General features: G+C 41.3%; 1 protein-coding gene across 1 annotated transcript in view; it reads right to left on the bottom strand.

Moving 5' to 3' along the window:
• LOC116593634 (ankyrin repeat domain-containing protein 26-like) overlaps positions 1 to 6591 on the bottom strand; it is a gene marked incomplete at its 3' end in the record, with an annotated part of 95151 nt that extends 88560 nt beyond the window's left edge. Inside the window, exon 1 of the mRNA XM_032347901.1 lies at positions 6144 to 6591. Coding sequence (XP_032203792.1) covers positions 6144 to 6388 — 245 coding nt within the window. The remainder of the gene's footprint in view (positions 1 to 6143) is intronic.
• Between the last annotated feature and the right edge of the window lie 13562 nt (positions 6592 to 20153).

Raw genomic sequence — 20153 nt, forward strand, 5'->3', positions numbered from 1 at the left:
TGGACACAGATAAAAATTATATATTGGATTTTATCGAAAGAATTTGTAGCCCAGAAGTTGATCTATTATGGGATTAGACATTTTTTTATAACATTATCGTATAAAAAGATGTCCATTAAAAATAAAATACTGGAGGCGCCTGGGTGGCTCAGTCATTCAGCATCTGCCTTGGGTTCAGGTCCTGATCTCAGGGTCCTAAGATCAAGCCCCACATCGGGCTTTCTGCTGGGGGTGGGGGGCTGCTTCCACCTCTCCCACTCCCTCTGCTGTATTCCCTCCCTCTGTGTCTCTGTCAATAATAAAATCTTTAAAAATAAAGTAAAATACTGTATATACTTCATTTCTTTTCTGTCACTATTGAAATGTGGTTCAGTCATATCAAAGCTGTCTCTTAAGTGGCCTATACGGGGACTTATGAGTGGGTCCAAAGGCAGCTGAGTATTTTGTTTTGTTGCTCAGCCAGCCTGGGCACCAGACCCCTTGCTGCCCAGCCTCAGGAGGGAAGACCGCCAAGTGCCCTCGGTGACAGGAGGGTATTTACCCCAAAGATACAGATGTAGTGAAAAGAAGGGCCATCTGTACCCCAATGTTCATAGCAACAATGGCCACGGCTGCCAAACTGTGGAAAGAACCAAGATGCCATTCAACGGATGAATGGATAAGGAAGATGTGGTCTATATACACTATGGAGTATGATGCCTCCATCAGAAAGGATGAATACCTAACTTTTGTAGCAACATGGCTGGGACTGGAAGAGATTATGCTAAGTGAAATAAGTCAAGCTCAGAGAGTCAATTATCATATGGTTTCACTTATTTGTGGAGCATAACAAATAGCATGGAGGACATGGGGAGATGGAGAGGAGAAGGGAGTTGGGGGAAATTGGAAGGGGAGGTGAACCATGAGAGACTATGGACTCTAAAAAACAATCTGAGGGGTTTGAAGTGGCAGGGGGGTTAGAGGTTGGGGTACCAGGTAGTGGGTGTTATAGAGGGCACAGATTGCATGGAGCACTGGGTGTGGTGCAAAAACAATAAATACTATTATGCTGAAAAGAAATAAAAAAATAAATTTAAAAAATGATAACATTAAAAAAAAAGTCCTGGTTCCTTACCTCTTTCTCTTTTCCCTCTTCCCATTCTAGTTCCTCCTGCATTTACTCCCTGGCATTTAGCACATCCATCAACTACATCCTGAAACATACGCCCTAATTTAGAAACCTGGAACTGCTTGCCTATAAGCTCCTTAAGTTTTCATGTCCTCAAATGAGTACCCTGATTTATCTGGCCTACTAAGTTCTTACCTAGTCTCCAAGAAAGAATTAACTTTCCTGTTTTAGTCTTAGACCAATTCCCCTCATAGTCTAATTTAGGCCATTTTTGTAAATACTTTAAATCTTCTGAATAGTTCAGTTTTTCTGGTAGGGCTGGAGCCAGAAGTGTAACCAGCTCCTGCACTGTTTTTTGGGGGTGCTTGCTTTGCAGGTTGATCTGCTAATTGGTTTCCTTTTGAAATCAGACCAGTCCCCTTTTAGTGTCCTGGGCAGTGCATAACGGCCACCTCTTTTGAGTCCCAAATAGCTTGGAGGAGAGCCAGTACTTCTTCTCTGTTTTTAATTCTTTTTCCTTCTGCTGTTAATAGGCTCCTTTATTTATGAATAGCCCCATGTATATGGAGAGTAGCAAAGGCATACCTGCTGTCCATATAGATGTTGGCAGTTTTACCTTTGGCCATCAGCAGTGCAATCAGCTCCGCTTTTTGCACCGATGTTCCATGTGGCAGGGCTGCTGTCCAGAGTTCCTGCTCAGGGGAAACCACCACAGCCCCTGCATCCCTTTCTCCATTGACCATGTAACTACTCCCATCCGTGAACAGAGTCACCTCTGCATCCAGAAGGTGAATGTCTCTGAGGGCCGGCCTTACTTCTGTGACTCGGGTTAGGACCTCCCCGCAGTCATGTAGGTGGTGAGCCAGCTCTACTGGCAGCAGCGTGGCTGGATTTAGCACCACTGGGGGCCGGAAGCTCACTCTTGTTTCGTTGAGGAGGAGGCCCTGATACCCTGTCACTCGGGCGTTCATCACTCATCGGTCTGGTGGATTCTGGAGAAGGCCTTTGGTAGTGTGGGTGGTGGTGAAGATGAGATTTTGACCCAAAGTCAAATTACTTGCATCCTTGACCAGGAGGGCCATGGCAGCAATTCTGCAGAGGCAAGGGGGAACCCAGCTGCTACTGGATCTAGTTTCTTGCTAAGATAGGCTACTGGCCTTTGCCAAGCCTCCAGAGTCTGAGTCAAAACTCCTTTGGCCACCTCTGCTTTTTCATCCACATACAACTGGAAGGGCTTCTGGGATGGCCAATGCTGGGGCACTCAGTAAGGCTGTTTGTAATTCCCAAGATGCTCCTTCTGCCTCAGCCGTCCACTCTATCATAGCGAGCCCCCCTTTTGCCAGTTCATAGAGAGGTCAGGCAATCTCCGTAGACTGCAGTATCCACAGCCTACAGTATCCCACCATCCCAAGAAACTCCCTCACTTGTTGGGACGTGGTGGGGTGGGGGTATTGGGTGATCACCTGTTTCCTGGACTCAGACAGTGAACGCACTCCCTCGTGGAGATCAAAGCCTAGATAAGTAGCATGGCTCTGACAGAGCTGTGCTTTCTTTGCTGACACCCAATACCCTTTTCCTGCAGAATCTGTAAGAGAGCTCTCATCCCCACGAACATGACTCATAGTCCTCAGTGGCTATTAGCAAGTTATCAACATACTGTAACAGAGTGAATTCCAGGTTAGAGGTTCTATACTCATGCAAATCCTCATGTAGGGCCTCGCTGAAGATAGTGGGTGAATTCTTGAACCCTTGGAGAAGTCCTGTCCAGGTGAGTTGGCCTTGAAATCCTTCCTGTGGATTGGGCCACTCAAAAGCAAAGAAGGGGCTGAGACTCCCTTGCTAAAGATATGCAGAAAAATGCATCTTTGAGATCTAAGATGGTATAAACAGTTCTTTGGGGGCCCAGGAGGGAGAGGAGGGCATAGGGATTAGGCCCCATTGTTTCCTGTAGGGTTTGGAGAAGGCTCCCTTCTCTTGTCCCCTCTGGTTCTGAGACTGGCTCGTAAAGAAGGTATTCATCTACAGCTGCCACAGACATCTGCACAGTTGTACATTTATGTCTTTCTATGCCATTCACCCCTTGTACCAAGACTTCCTCTTCAGATAGTTTTCCCATAGGTTTCAATTGATTTCCCCTCCACTTCAGTTTTTACCTGAGGTTCGGGGAGGGGTTCTGAACCACAGCCCCTTCAGTCTCTGGAGGCCAGCATGGCCATCTTCCTTTCGGGGCACTCCCTGGCCCAATGCCCTTTTTCCTTAGAGTAAGCGCACTGATCTGAATCTACGTCTTCCTGCCTGCCTTCTCTGTGCTTAGACTTTTCCTTCCATTTACCATCCCATACCTGCCTCACTGTAATGCCAAAAACTTCCTCCTGTACATCCCTGTTGTTAAACAACTATTCTGCTTCTCCCACTCACTCAGTCACATTCTTCCCTTCAAATCCTTCAATTTTCTGAAGTTTCCTCCCTATATCTGCGGCTGACTGACTGGCAAAAGCAAGATCATCTAAACAAGCTATCATGCAACTTCCCTGACATTTACCTCAAGTTGTCTAGCTTAGGTAAACAAGCATTTAAAGACAATCAAATGTAGAATTTAACATCCATAAAGGTGTATTATTAAAACATAATTTTTCTCTCTAAAATAACCCTCATTTCCAGAGATAACCAAATCAGGACTAATTTATTTGAAAAACAAGTCCAGCTTTAACAAACTTGGCCTAATTACTTACATAAGCTCTGCAAGAACAGTGAGTGATCATATAAATCTTTTAGAATCTGCTTTGCTGGAACTTCTCATAAGGAATCTCTAGGTTGAACTTATAGTAGCCTCTCCAGTCCAGAAGCCAAGCCACGTACTTGCCATCAGACATGCCTGCAATACCTCTCGATTTGGGCGAATTCCTCTTCCTGAGGTACCCAAAGTATCCTGAGATTCCTGCATCTGCCAGGAAGTTATATCCTTTACTCGCCTGGGGAGGCTGCTGGGAACTCTGTAAGCAAGGTATCAGGCCAACAGTACCAAAGGGCTTTCAGGCTCCAGGTTTTATAAAGTCCACCTTAGTTCCTTTAAGCTGTCTAGTCATAGCTGAATCTTTTCAAATATGACATTCCAGTCAAAGCCTTGGTAAAATAACCAGTGTTTCCAATGGTGTCTTGTTACAAGGAGAACAGATTCTTACTGAACTTATGCAAATGACTGATTGCCATGGAAGAAAGAATACTTGCTGAGACCTTTCGGTTTCAGAGGGTTCAGATAGAGAGAAAGAGTTGAATACCTTGATTTGTTTACAAATGACTACTTTTACATCTCTGTAAGTTACAGATAACTTAAGAAAAAGTTTAACAAGCCTGGAAGAGCAAACACTACAGAACCAGTAATGTTTAAAATGAGACAAAACATCAAGAGATACAACATTACAATCTTTCAGTTTATCTAGTCCCATGTTACTAATTCTGGTTTAGTCTGAATGCAGCTTTTACTTCTGGCAATTCTTACCCATTTTAGTTCCAGGATTTTAACATATCAAAGACCTGTATTTGTCCTGAAAGTCTACCCATATGAATTTCCTTTAAGGCGAAAGTCATTTTACAAGAGAATTCTTAGAAGGAAAATTTATGAATCAGTTAAGTACAAAACATGTTCACCAGCAGATTTCAAAAGCACAAAACAGTTCCAGCAACCAACGTGCTAGCATTTTATCCCATTTGGTTAAGACCTAGATGTACAACAAATTTAATTCCATTTGCCATTCAAGCAAACCTTCAAATTTTCACAGTTTCAGGTTACCAAAGACTTTGAGAGCTACTTTAACAATTACCCATTAAGACCCTGAGACAGACAATTAACCATCAGTTTAGTCACCTCTTTCTTAACATATTTCATGTTCCACCTGGGCCCACTCCACTTCAGATGCCATGCTCTCCTGCCAGCAAGGGGGAGGGGATAGGCAGTCCACATCGGGCCATAGAAGACAGGAACTGCCCCAAACAAAGAGAGTTTCAGCAGCTACTTGGGAATATTCCTTAACGTCTCTGTCTCGATTTAGACTAACCACAGTCGGCTCCAGTTATACCCATTAAAAGTCAGAGTCCCCTCATTCTCTGCTTGCCCCATTTCTTCAAACACCGCAAACAACACAACAGACAACAACAAAAAAAAACAAGACAAAGACAACTGCAGGCCCAGTGGTCCTGCCACAGGTGGGGATTTTCTAGGGGGACTCAAAACCCCTGACAGCCTAGGGGGACTCGAACCCCCTGGCTGCCTAGGGGGACTCGAACACCTGGTGACAGCTTAGGGGGACTCAAACCCCCTGACTGCTTATGGGGACTTGAACCCCCTGGCGACCTACCAGTGGAGGGAAGGGGCGTCCCCGCATCCACTCTAGCCCTGGGGAGCATGGCTGCTCCAGCTCCTCCCGGGTGGGCCACACCCTGGAGCTCCACAACCAGACAGACAGGATCCCGTGATCTTACCTCCAGAGGCTTTTCCCAGAAATCCTGATGCTGGCTCAGTGCTCATTGTTTGTTGCAAGACAATCCCGTAATCAAAGGAATGAGACTGATACAAAGCGAAGGTCAAGCAATGCTTTATTTCGCGCCAAGCATCGAGAATCAAACTGACTGCTCAGGGCTGTCTCTTGCAAAGAGATGAACCCTCCCAGCCTCACAGACTTTTCTAGAGGTCGTTTAGCCGGGCTATACACAGGTGGGCAATGAGATTGTGATACACAGAGAAAACTGCACAATCATGCTAGGTCTGCAACACACAGAGAAAACTGCCCGGGCTTTCTCTGTGTGGCCAATTGAATTTCAATTTACCCTAGTAAATATACGGATGGCCAACTGAATTTCAATTTACCCTAGTAGATATATGCGCATCCCACTGATTGGATGTCTTCACCTGGCCTGACCTGCCCTTGCATCTAGGCTTTGCAAGTAAGTTCCTCTGGGAGGGGCGGGGTCAATCTAAGTTCACTACATAAACACAAAATGACTCCCTCTGGCTAAGCAGGCCCTTAATGCCTATTACCTTTTCCTCTTGTCTCTTTTATTCACGTTCTTCCCACGCAGTAGCAACTGCTCCATATTCCATATGTCGCCCAGGAGAGCAACTTTGTGGATCTTTTTGAGCTCTTTCACGCGGATGTTATACCGGGGCTGGGTATCCGTGACTTCCTCCTTGTGAACGGAAGCCATCAAGTCATTCATCCCCTCGATGTCAATGGTCGAGGATGAACACACCTTCCCAGTCTGGAAACAAAAAAACTTCTTCATTGCAAAGCCTAGAGGCTTTACCACCACTTCACCTTCCGCTTGGCTCTTCGCCGCTTCTAGACACCAACACCAGTGCTAGAGATAAGCCAAACCCACCACGCAACAGTTAGGAATCTTGGAGCACCTAACAACGGTAACTATGACGCCAAGCACAAATGCGCTTGCGCACCTCTGAATCCCGCGTGGCTGCGCCTGCGCATAAAGGGCAGCGACTAATGGTACCCAACGCGCATGTGCCAGGCCCAAGCCTCTCAGATCTCAGTGTGGCAGGGCCTCCGCTCGGCTCCCCTCTCCCGGGCGGTGGGGCGGCGGGGCCGCAGGGCCTCCGCTCGGCTCGCCGCTCCGGGATGGCGCGAGGGCGGGGCCACGGGACCTCTGCTCCGCTCGGTGCTCCGGGGTGGCGGGGCGGCGGGGCGGCAGGGCCTCTGCTCGCCGCTCCGGGGTGGTGGGGCGGCGGGAGGGCAGGGCGGCGGGGCCCCCACTCCACTCGCCGCTCCGGGGCTATAAATCTGGATAATAATATTTTAAAGACTCTGAAGACCTACAACAAACTAAGAAGTGTTTATTCATGAAAATTACTGAAGTTTGATTGGAGTTGTGTGAGTCTGTTCTGTGCTCTCACCTCCCATGCCAGAAACCTGTCACTTAGAGAAGGGACTTGCCTGACCTGAGGCAGAGTAAGTCAAAGAGGTGGCCTCCATGCTAAGCAGACAGGGTTCTCTAGCCTGAGGTTGCAATGCTGTTTGGGGGAAACAAGGTAAGAGTAGCAAGGTACTTAACTGTAAGCTCTGAGAGGTCAGAGAGCCATCTGAATGTGATAAGCACTCCACATAAACTCCAGGTTTACCCAGGGCATGCAGTTGAAACTGAAGCTGGTTCAAGCCACCCACATACCCATGGTTGCCAAGCCATGCACACATACGCAAAGAAGCAAAAAACTTGTTAGCAAAAACCAGGCAGCCTTGAAAATGACCCAAATGTTGAATGGACTTAGAAGCCCACACAGATCCATCAGCAGAGGAGAAAGCATGAATAATGGGGTCTGCACACAACATCTGCCCAATCGTTGGCTAAATGTGAAAGGATGCAGGCACAGCAGCAACATGTAGGAAGCAAGACTTAAAAATTTAAGAAATGAACAGAGACATCAATGGCTGCACACTGCAGGAGAGACAGACTTCATAAATTTACTGGAGGCAAGTTATTAAGCAAAACAAGACAACCCCATGGGGTGGAAATCAGAACCCCTAATTGCTACATTACCTGGAATTCAACAAGATTATAAAACAAAGAGACAAGAAAGGTGACCCTTACTACAAAAAGCATTAAGGAGAAACCATCTAAGTATTTCCAGATGGTAGATTCAGCAAAGATTTAAAAGCAGCTACATGGACATGGTCAAAGACTAATGGAAATAGTGCTGAAAACCATGATGAAAATGACACAACACATGAAGAGTCTCAATAAAAAGATACAGGGGTGCCTGGGTGGCTCAGTGGGTTAAGCCTCTACCTTCAGCTCAGGTCATGATCTCAGGATCCTGGGAACGAGGCCCACATTGGGCCCTTTGCTCAGCAGGGAGCCTGCTTCCCCCTCTCTCTCTGCCTGTCTATATGCCTACTTATGATCTCTCTGTCAAATATAAAAAAACATTTAAAAAATAAAAATTAAAATTAAAAAAAATACAAAGTAAATTAAAGAATTGAATGGGAACTTACAGCTGAAAAATACAGTACCTGCAATGGAAAATTCAACTGATTTGAGATGACAGGAGAGTCAGTGAACTTGAAGAATCAACAGAAATTACTCAATCTCAAGCAGAGAGGTAGAAAAAAAAATGAAGAAAATGAACAAAGCCTGAGACCAGATCAACGATAAGGAGATCCCCAGAAGGAAGACAGAAAAGGATTAATAAATATATTTGAAGAAGTAATTGCCAAAAATTGCTTAAATTTGATGAAAACCTAATCTGCAGATCCATGAAGCCCAGGAAATCCTAACCAGGAAATAGACAAGGACATCCACACCTAAACGTGTCATCATGGGGTCAAACTGCTAAAATCAAGGATAAGCAAACGAACACAAAACCTTGAAATCTGCAAGAGAAAAAAACAAACCTATCACAAAAGGAGACCAAAATTATGATTAACAGCTGACTTCTTACAAAAAATGAATGGAAGCTAGGAGTCTATGGGATAACATAATCTAAATGTTTACAGATTTTAAAAAAGGCAACCATGTATTCTATATCCAGCAAAACTATTCTTAAAAAAACAAAGGCAAAAATAAATGACATTCCCAGAGAAAGACTGTGGAAAGAAGAGTCTATAAAGCACTAGTTATGTCACTGTATTGTTGAGCTGCTGTAACATGCACAGATATAACATATGACACTAGGAGCACAGAGAAGAAAATGAGATCTACTGAAACAAAGTTCCCACATTTGACCAGAATTAGAGTAGACTGACAAGATGCACACAGTCATACCTAGATCAATCACTAAGATGTAACTCAAAAAAGGAGGAACAGAAGGATCTCTTGAGATATGAGAAAACCAGGAAAGGAAAAGCAAAATGGGAAGTGTAGAAACAAGTATATCAAAACTAAATCTGAATTAACTAAACACTCCACTCAACAGAGATTGTCAATTGGATTTTTAAAAAGCAAGATTGATAAAGAACTTGTGTTCAGAATATATGATCTCTTACACCACATAATAAGAAAACCCAAAAGGGATAGTGAGGGTGCTCTGAATGGATGTTTCTCCAAAGAAAATATACACACGGCCAATAAAACAGGAGAGGATATCACTAGTGTAGCTAACCGTATGTTAATCCATGAGGTATTATTTCATTCACACCAGAATGACTCTCTAAGAATGACATTTTTATCAAAAAGACTCTAAGAATATGCTGTAGAAGATATGGAGAATGATGCATTTCATCAGGTCCGTAAAAAGGTAAACAGAAACTTACTACATGACCCAGCAACTTCTACCCCAGAAGTCTGTCTAGGAAAAATAAAAACCTGCATCCACACAAAGACATGTATACACACAGGGAGAAGGAAGGAAGGAGAGAGGGACAGGGAAGGATGAAAGAGGAGAGAAAGGGGAAAGGGAAGTGGCCAATTAAAAAATGGGATAATGGGGGGGAGGAGTCAAGATGGCGGAGAAGTAGCAGGCTGAGACTACTTCAGCTAGCAGGAGATCAGCTAGATAGCTTATCTAAAGATTGCAAACACCTGCAAATCCATCAGCAGATGGAAGAGAAGAAGAACAGCAATTCTGGAAACAGAAAAACAAGCACTTTCTGAAAGGCAGGACTGGCGGAGACGTGAATCCAAAGCAACGGGAAGATAGACCCGGGGGGAGGGGCTGGCTCCCGGCAAGTGGCGGAGCAACGGAGCACAAAATCAGGACTTTTAAAAGTCTGTTCCACTGAGGGACATCGCTCCAGAGGCTAAACCAGGGCGAAGCCCACGTGGGGTCAGCGTGGCCTCAGGTCCCGCAGGGTCACAGAAGGATCGGGGGTGTCTGAGTGTCGCAGAGCTTGTGGGTATTGGAACGGGAAAACCAGCTACAGAGACAGAGCCGACAGTAAGCTCACATCTCGGTGTTACCTTGAACCAGCCACAGGCTCGGTGAGCTCAGAGCGCGGCCGGAGGTCAGGCAGACGGGAGTAACTGGGCGCTGTTCTCTAAGGGCGCACTGAGGAGTGGGGCCCCGGGCTCTCGGCTCCTCCAGGCTGGAGAACAGGAGGCTGCCATTTGTATTCCCGTCCTCCGGAACTCTACGGAAAGCGCTCAGGGAACAAAAGCTCCTGAAAGCAAACCCGAGCAGATTACTCAGCCCGGCCCCTGGTAAGGGCGGTGCAATTCCGCCTGGGGCAAAGACACTTGAGAATCACTACACCAGGCCCCTCCCCCAGAAGATCAACAAGAAATCCAGCCCAGACCAAGTTCACCTACCAAGGAGTGTGGTTTCAATACCAAGGAGAGCAGCAGAATTCCAGAGGAGGAGAAAGCAAAGCACAGAGCTCATGGCTTTCTCCCTGTGATTTTTTTTAGTCTTGCAGTTAATTTAATTTTTTTCTTTTTCATTTTTTTTTCCTCACCTTCTGGTAATTTTTTTTTTAACTTTTACCCTTTTCTTTTTTAACGATTTTTAACTAGTTTATCTAATATATATATTTTTTCTTTTTTATATTTTTCTTTATTCGTTTTCTTTTTCTTAATTATTTTCTTTTCTTTCTTTTTTTTTCTTTTTTCCTTTTTGAACCTCTTTTTATCCCCTTTCTCCCAACTCACGATTTGGGATCTCTTCTGATTTGGTTAAAGCATATTTTCCTGGGGTTTTTGCCACTCTTTTAGTATTTTACTTGCTCCTTCATATACTCTTATCTGGAAAAATGACAAGACGGAAAAATTCACCACAAAAAAAAAGAACAAGGGGTAGTACCTAAGGCTAGGGACCTAATCAATACAGACATTGGTAATATGTCTGTATCTAGAGTTCAGAATGACAATTCTCAAGGTTCTAGCTGGGCTTGAAAAAGACATGGAAAATATTAGAGAAACTCTCTTGGGAGATATAAAAGCCCTTTCTGGAGATAAAAGAACTAACATCTAACCAAGTTGAAATCAAAAAAGCTATTAATGAGGTGCAATCAAAAATGGAGGCTCTCACTGCTAGGATAAATGAGGCAGAAGAAAGAATTAGTGATATAGAAGACCAAATGACAGAGAATAAAGAAGCTGAGCAAAAGAGGGACAAACAGCTACTGGACCACGAGGGGAGAATTCGAGAGATAAGTGACACCATAAGACGAAACAACATTAGAATAATTGGGATTCCAGAAGAAGAAGAAAGAGAGAGAGGAGCAGAAGGTATACTGGAGAGAATTATTGGGGAGAATTTCCCCAATATGGCAAAGGGAACGAGCATCAAAATTCAGGAGGTTCAGGGAATGCCCCTCAAAATCAATAAGAATAGGCCCACACCCCGTCACCTAATAGTAAAATTTACAAGTCTCAGTGACAAAGAGAAAATCCTGAAAGCAGCCCGGGAAAAGAAGTCTGTAACATACAATGGTAAAAATATTAGATTGGCAGCTGACTTATCCACAGAGACCTGACAGGCCAGAAAGAGCTGGCATGATATTTTCAGAGAACTAAAGGAGAAAAACATGCAGCCAAGAATACTATATCCAGCTAGGCTATCATTGAAAATAGAAGGAGAGATTAAAAGCTTCCAGGACAAACAAAAACGGAAAGAATTTGCAAACACCAAACCGGCTCTACAGGAAATATTGAAAGGGGTCCTCTAAGCAAAGAGAGAGCCTACAAGTGGTAGATCAGAAAGGAACAGAGACCATACAGTAACAGTCACCTTACAGGCAATACAATGGCAGCAAATTCATATCTCTCAATAGTTACCCTGAATGTTAATGGGCTAAATGCAACAATCAAAAGACACAGGGTATCAGAATGGATAAAAAAACAAAACCCATCTATATGTTGCCTCCAAGATACTCATTTTAAGCCCGAAGACACCTCCAGATTTAAAGTGAGGGGGTGGAAAAGAATTTACCATGCTAATGGACATCAGAAGAAAGCAGGAGTGGCAATCCTTATATCAGATCAATTAGATTTTAAGCCAAAGACTATAATAAGAGATGAGGAAGGACACTATATCATACTCAAAGGGTCTGTCCAACAAGAAGATCTAACAATTTTAAATATCTATGCCCCCAACGTGGGAGCAGCCAACTATATAAACCAATTAATAACAAAATCAAAGAAACACATCAACAATAATACAATAATAGTAGGGGACTTTAACACTCCCCTCACTGAAATGAACAGATCATGCAAGCAAAAGATCAGCAAGGAAATAAAAGCCTTAAACGACACACTGGACCAGATGGACATCACAGATATATTCAGAACATTTCATCCCAAAGCAACAGAATACACATTCTTCTCTAGTGCACATGGAACATTCTCCAGAATAGATCACATCCTCCATCCTAAATCAGGACTCAACTGGTATCAAAAGATTGGGATAATTCCCTGCATATTTTCAGACCACAATGCTGTAAAGCTAGAACCCAACCACAAGAGGAAGTTTGGAAAGAACCCAAATACATGGAGACTAAACAGCATCCTTCTAAAGAATGAATGGGTCAACCGGGAAATTAAGGAAGAATTGAAAAAAAAATCATGGAAACAAATGATAATGAAAATACAATGGTTCAAAATCTGTGGGACACAACAAAGGCAGTCCTGAGAGGAAAATATATAGCGGTACAAGCCTTTCTCAAGGAACAAGAAAGGTCTCAGGTACACAACCTAACCCTACACCTAAAGGAGCTGGAGAAAGAACAAGAAAGAAACCCTAAGCCCAGCAGGAGAAGAGAAATCATAAAGATCAGAGCAGAAATCAATGAAATAGAAACCAAAAAAAAACAATAGAACAAATCAACGAAACTAGGAGCTGGTTCTTTGAAAGAATTAATACAATTGATAAACCCCTGGCCCAACTTATCAAAAAGAAAAGACAAAGGACCCAAGTAAATAAAATCATGAATGAAAGAGGAGAGATCACAACTAACACCAAAGAAATACAAACAATTATAAGAACATACTATGAACAACTCTACGCCAACAAATTTGACAATCTGGAAGAAATGGATGCATTCCTAGAAACATATAAACTACCACAACTGAAACAGGAAGAAATAGAAAGCCTGAACAGACCCATAACCAGTAAGGAGATTGAAACAGTCATTAAAAATCTCCAAACAAACAAAAGCCCAGGGCCAGACGGCTTCCCGGGGGAATTCTACCAAACATTTAAAGAAGAACTAATTCCTGTTCTCCTGAAACTGTTCCAAAAAATAGAAATGGAAGGAAAACTTCCAAACTCATTTTATGAGGCCAGCATCACCTTGATCCCCAAACCAGACAAGGATCCCATCAAAAAAGAGAGCTATAGACCAATATCCTTGATGAACACAGATGCGAAAATTCTCATCAAAATACTAGCCAAAAGGATTCAACAGTACATTAAAAGGATTATTCACCACGACCAAGTGGGATTTATTCCAGGGCTGCAAGGTTGGTTCAACGTAGGCAGATCAGTCAATGTGATACAACACATCAATAAAAGAAAGAACAAGAACCATATGATACTCTCAATAGATGATGAAAAAGCATTTGACAAAGTACAGCATCCCTTCCTGATCAAAACTCTTCAAAGTGTAGGGATAGAGGGCACACACCTCAATATCATCAAAGCCATCTATGAAAAACCCTCCGCAAATATCATTCTCAATGGAGAAAAACTGAAAGCTTTTCCGCTAAGGTCAGGAACACGGCAGGGATGTCCATTATCACCACTGCTATTCAACATAGTACTAGAGGTCCTAGCCTCAGCAATCAGACAACAAAAGGAAATTAAAGGCATCCAAATGGGCAAAGAAGAAGTCAAATTATCACTCTTCGCAGATAATATGATACTATATGTGGAAAACCCAAAAGACTCCACTCCAAAACTGCTAGAACTTGTACAGGAATTCAGTAAAGTGTCAGGATATAAAATCAATGCACAGAAATCAGTTGCATTTCTCTACACCAACAACAAGACAGAAGAAAGAGAAATTAAGGAGTCAATCCCATTTACAATTGCACCCAAAACCATAAGATACCTAGGAATAAACCTATACAAAGAGACACAGAATCTATACTCAGAAAACTATAAAGTACTCATGAAAGAAATTGAGGAAGACACAAAGAAATGGAAAAATATTCCATGCTTATGGATTGGAAGAATAAATATTGTGAAAATGTGCTACCTTAGCCAATCTACACATTTAATGCAATCCCTATCAAAATCCCATCCATTTTTTTCTAAGAAATAGAACAAATAATCCTAAAATTTATATGGAATCAGAAAAGACCTCGAATAGCCAAAGGAATATTGAAAAAGAAAGCCAAAGTTGGTGGCATCACGATTCCAGACTTCAAGCTCTCTTACAAAGCTGTCATCATCAAGACAGTACGGTACTGACACAAAAACAGACACATAGATCAATGGAACAGAATAGAGAGCCCAGAAATAGACCCTCAACTCTATGGTCAACTAATCTTCAACAAAGCAGGAAAGAATGTCCACTGGAAAAAAGACAGCCTCTTCAACAAACGGTGTTCAGAAAATTGGACAGTCACATGCAGAAAAATGAAATTGGACTATTTCCTTACACCACACATGAAAATAGACTCAAAATGGATGAAGGACCTCAATGTGAGAAAGGAATCCACCAAATTCTTGAGGAGAACACAGGCAGCAACCTCTTTGACCTCAGCCACAGCAACTTCTTCCTAGGCACATCGCCAAAGGCAAGGGAAGCAAGGGCAAAAATGAACTATTGGGATATCATCAAGATCAAAAGCTTTTGCACAGAAAATGAAACAGTCAACAAAACAAAAAAGGCAACTGGCAGAATGGGAGAAAATATTTGCAAACAACATATCAGACAAAGGGCTAGTATCCAAAATTTATAAAGGGCTCAGCAAACTCAACACCCAAAGGACAAATAATCCAATCAAGAAAAGGGCAGAGGACATGAACAGACATTTCTGCAAAGAGACATCCATATGGTCAACAAACACATGAAAAAATGCTCCACATCACTTGGCATCAGGGAAATACAAATCAAAACCACAATGAGATACCACCTCACACCAGTCAGAATGGCTAAAATTAGCAAGTCAGGAAATGACAGATGCTGGCGAGGATGTGGAGAAAGGAACCCTCCTACACTGTTGGGGGGAATGCAAGCTGGTGCAACCACTCTGAAAAACAGCATGGAGGTTCCTTAAAAAGCAGAAAATAGAGCTACCGTATGACCCAGTTATGGCACCACTGGGTATATACCCTAAAGATATAAACGTGGTGCTCCAAAGGGACACGTGCACCCGAATGTTTATAGCAGCAATGTCCACAATAGCCAAACTATGGAAAGAACCTAGATGTCCATCAACAGATGAATGGATAAAGAAGATGTGGCATATATATATATATATATATATATATATATATATATATATATATTGCATCCATCAAAAGAAATGAAATCTTGCCATTTGTGATGACGTGGATGGAACTAGAGGGTATTATGCTTGGCGAAATAAGTCAATGTGAGAAGGACAACTATCATAGATCTCCCTGATATGAGGAAGTGGAGATGCAATGTGGGGGGTTGGGGGATAGGAACAGAATAAATGAAACAAGATGGGATCAGGAGGGAGACAAATCATAAAAGACTCAATCTCACAAAATAGGCTGAGCATTGTTGGGGGTAGGGGGGGTCGGGAGAGGGTGAGGGGGTTATGGACATTAGGGAGGGTATGTGCTATGGTGAGTGCTGTGAAATGTGTAAATCTGACGATTCACATACCTGTACCCCTGGGGATAAAAAGACATTATATGTTTATTTAAAAATCTAAAAATAAATAAATAAATAAATTATAGATTTTTTAACTGAAATTACTAAACTTAATTTATTATTTTTAATTGTTTATTTTATATTTAATCATTTAATTCCTTTATAGTTATAATAATTTACTTATATTTAATTATTTTTATTTATTATTTATTTAATCTGTTAATTAAACTCTTTTTAAAATTTATTTTTAAAATTTCTTTTCAATGTTTCAGGATTCATTGTTTATGCACCACATCCCGTGCTCCATGATATACATGCCCTCCATAATACCCACCACAGGGCTCACCCAACCTCCCACCTCCTCCCCTCCAAAATCTTCAGTTTGTTTCTCAGAGTCCACAGGCTCTCATGGTTCGTCTCCCCCTCCAGTTTCCCCCAACTCCCTTCCCTCCATCTCCCCATGTCCTCCGTGTTACTCCTTATGCTCCACAAATAAGCAAAATCTTATGATAGTTGACTCTCTCTGTTTGACTTATTTCACTTAGCATCATCTCTACCAGTCCCATCCATGTTGATACAAATGTTGCTTATTCATCCTTTCTGATGGAGGCACAATACTCCATAGTGTATATGGATCACATCTTCTTTATCCATTTGTCCATTGAAGGGCATCTTGGTTCTTTCCACAGTTTGGTGACTGTGGCCATTGCTGCTATGAACATTGGGATACAGATGGCCCTTCTTTTCACTACATCTGTATCATTGGGGTAAATACCCAGTAGTGCAATTACATAGTCATTGGGAAGCTCTATTTTTATTTTCTTAAGGAATCTCCACACTGTTCTCCAAAGTGGCTGCACCAACTTGCATTCCCACCAATAGTGTAAGAGGGTTCTCCTTTCTCCACATATCCCCCAACACAAGTTGTTTACTGTCTTGTTAATTTTGGCCATTCTAACTGGTGTAAGGTGTTATCTCAATGTGGTTTTGATTAGAATTTCTGTGATGGCTAGTGATGATGAACATTTTCTCATGTGTCTGTTAGCCATTTGTATGTCTTCTTTGGAGAAGTGTCTGTTAATGTCTTCTGCCCTTTTTTGACCTGATTGTCTGTTTTGTGTGTATTGAGTTTGAGTTTGAGTTTATAGATCTTGGATATCAGCCCTTAGTCTGTACTGTTTTTTTTTTTTGAATATATTATCCTGTTCCATGGGTTGCCTCCTACTTTTGTTGACTGTTTCCTTTGCTGTGACAAAGCTTTTGATTTTGATGAAGTCCTCAAAATTCTTTTTTCTTTTGTTTCCTTTCCCTTTGGAGACATGTCTGAAAGAAGTTGCTGTGGCCGATGTTGAAGGAGTTACTTTAACATGTTCTGATTTAGGATATTGATAGAGTCCTTCCTCATGTTAAGACCTTTCATTCAGTTTGAGTTTATATTTGTGTATGGCATAAGAGTCATCAAGTTTCATTCTTCTGTACATAGATGTCCAGTTTTCCCAGCACCATTTATTGAAGAGACTGTCTTTTTTTCCACTAAATATTTTTTCCTGCTTTGTTGAAGATTATCAAACATGGAGTTGTGGGTCCATATCTGACACTCTGAAGACAAGATGAAAAGATAATGACAATCAGAAGCTGGATGGAGCTTTGTTTTTTGTTTTCCACTTGTTATCTGTTTTATAATTGTTTACATTTTCTTTATTACTTTTTTAAATCACAAAGATATTACATGTTTTCAGTGACAAGTATAACCATAGGGGGACATATAAAAAAAGTTAAGATTCTGAACACACACTTGGATAGCCATGGCTTTGATTTCTCTATGTACAAACATATATCATCTATAGCTATACAGAGCTGTAGATAATACATAAAGTAGGATATGTAATATATATAGATGATAGATAGATAGATAGATAGATAGATAGATAGATAGATTATGGTATTTTTGTAAGAATTGGATCATACTATATCCATTAATTTGAACTTTGCTTTTAAATTTTTACTAAGACTATAGATCTTCCTTTAGTTCAGTATATATACATATATTTAATACTTCTACCAATTTTGTTTTTTAATTTAAATTCAATTAGCCAACATACCAATATATCATTAGCTTCAGATGTAGAGTTCAATCATTCATCAGCTGTGTATAACACCCAGTGCTCATCACATCAAGTGTCCGCCTTAATCCCCATCCCCCAACCACCTCCCTTCAAGAAACCCTAGGTTTGTTTCCTATAGTTAAGATTCTCTCATGGTTTTTAAATTAGTATTATTTTATCTACTGACACTATGAAATTGTAAGTGCCTAATGCTTAAAAATGTGTTTGTCAGAACAAAAATACTTTTGCTTTAAAACACATGAAAAAATGTTCATCATCACTAGCCATCAGGGAGATTCAAATTAAAAACACCTTACACCAGTTAGAAGGGCCAAAATTAACAAGACAGGAAACAACATGTGTTGGGAGGATGTGGAGAAAGGGGAACCCTCTTACACTGTTGGCGGGAATGCAAGTTGGTGCAGCCAATTTGGAGAACAGTGTGGAGATTCCTTAAGAAATTAAAAATAGAGCTTCCCGATGACCCTGCAATTGCATTACTAGGTATTTACCACAAAGATGCAGATATAGTGAAAAGAAAGGCCATCTGTACCCCAATGCTCATAGCAGCAATGGCCACAGTCGCCAAACTGTGGAAAGAAGCAAGATACCCTTCAATGGACGAATGGATAAAGATGTGGTCCATATACACTATGGAGTATTATGCCTCCATCAGAAAGGATGAATACCCAACTTTTGTATCAACATGGATGGGACTGGAAGAGATTATGCTGAGTGAAATAAGTGAAGCAGAGAGAGTCGATTATCATATGGTTTCACTTATTTGTGGAGCATAAAAAATAACACAGGGGACATGGAATATGGAGAGGAGAAGGGAGTTGAGGGAAATTGGAGGGGGAGATGAACCATGAGAGACTATGGACTCTGAAAAACCACCTGACGGTTTTGAAGGGGTGGTGGGTGGGAAGTTGGGCCAGCCTGGTTGTGGGTATCATGTAGGGCATGTATTGCATAGAGCACTGGGTGTGGTGCCTAAACAATGAACTCTAGTACACTGAAAAGTAAATTTAAAAAAATAAATAAATTAAAAATAAATAAAAAATAAAAGTTCTAGTATCATTTGATAGATATTTTCATGTTTGGAAGAGTAAATATGATTAAATGTTGCAAGTTAATGCCTCTCATATCCATTAACATTAAATATTTGAGGATTATTATCTTGGATGGAGTTTTGTTTCTTATTTCAATTCCAGGACAGCCAGTACAGTGATTCGACAATTCCACACGTCACCCACTGCTCATCACAAGTGTGCTCCTTAATCCCCATCACCTATTCCAGCCTAGACTGGCATTCTGAATATAAATATTCATAGAACTCCTTGTAAAACATGGCTCAAGTATCAGGTTCAATAACCAGAAGGCTGAACAAAGGTTGATAGAGATAGATAGCAGGCAATCCACATAAACAAAAACATGCAAGCTAGTCGCTCTAGGAACAATAATTCTACAGCAGTCTATTATGAAAGCTACACTGTGATAGTTTCCTATCACAACTGCTTTAAGTATAGAATGTTAAACCACAGACTTAGGCAAAGATTACAAAAAATTAGTAGATCAAATTAAAATATGAATAACTTCATTGATAAAATTTAAAAATTTAAAACTGCTATAAATTTTATTTTAAAAATGCTCTCCACTACCCCCAGACTTTTGTGATATAAAGTTGTCAGAAGATTCTTTTAACAACTTTACTGAAATTTAATTCACACATCGCAGAATTCAAAGTAGATAATCCAGTGGTTTTTCATATAGTCAGATTTGTGCAATTACCAACAATCTAACTTAAGAATATTTTTATTCCCCCACTCCAAAAGAAATCCCATAGCCACCAACAGTCATTCTTCATTCTTTCCTCCTCCTGGCAGCCACTTATCTACTCTCTGTTGCCCCCGATTTGCTGATTCTGTACATTTCACATAAACAGATCATATGTGATGTTTGGTGATGGGCTTCCTTCTCTTTTAAAGTTCATCCACGTTTCAGTATGTATCAGTACTTGTAAAAAACGGTCTTTTAATACATACTTATCAAATGCTTCTGGGAAGCTTGTGGCTCCTATTATAACTCCTATTATAACTCCTTCACTGGGTTTTTACTTTCCTTCTTCCAAAGAAGGAAAGTAACATTTCACTGAAAATTAAAACAATACACATATAGAAATGCTCTACACGAAACTATCATTAAATTTAG

The sequence above is a fragment of the Mustela erminea genome, chromosome 6, assembly GCF_009829155.1.
Source record: "Mustela erminea isolate mMusErm1 chromosome 6, mMusErm1.Pri, whole genome shotgun sequence".
NCBI lineage: Eukaryota > Metazoa > Chordata > Mammalia > Carnivora > Mustelidae > Mustela > Mustela erminea.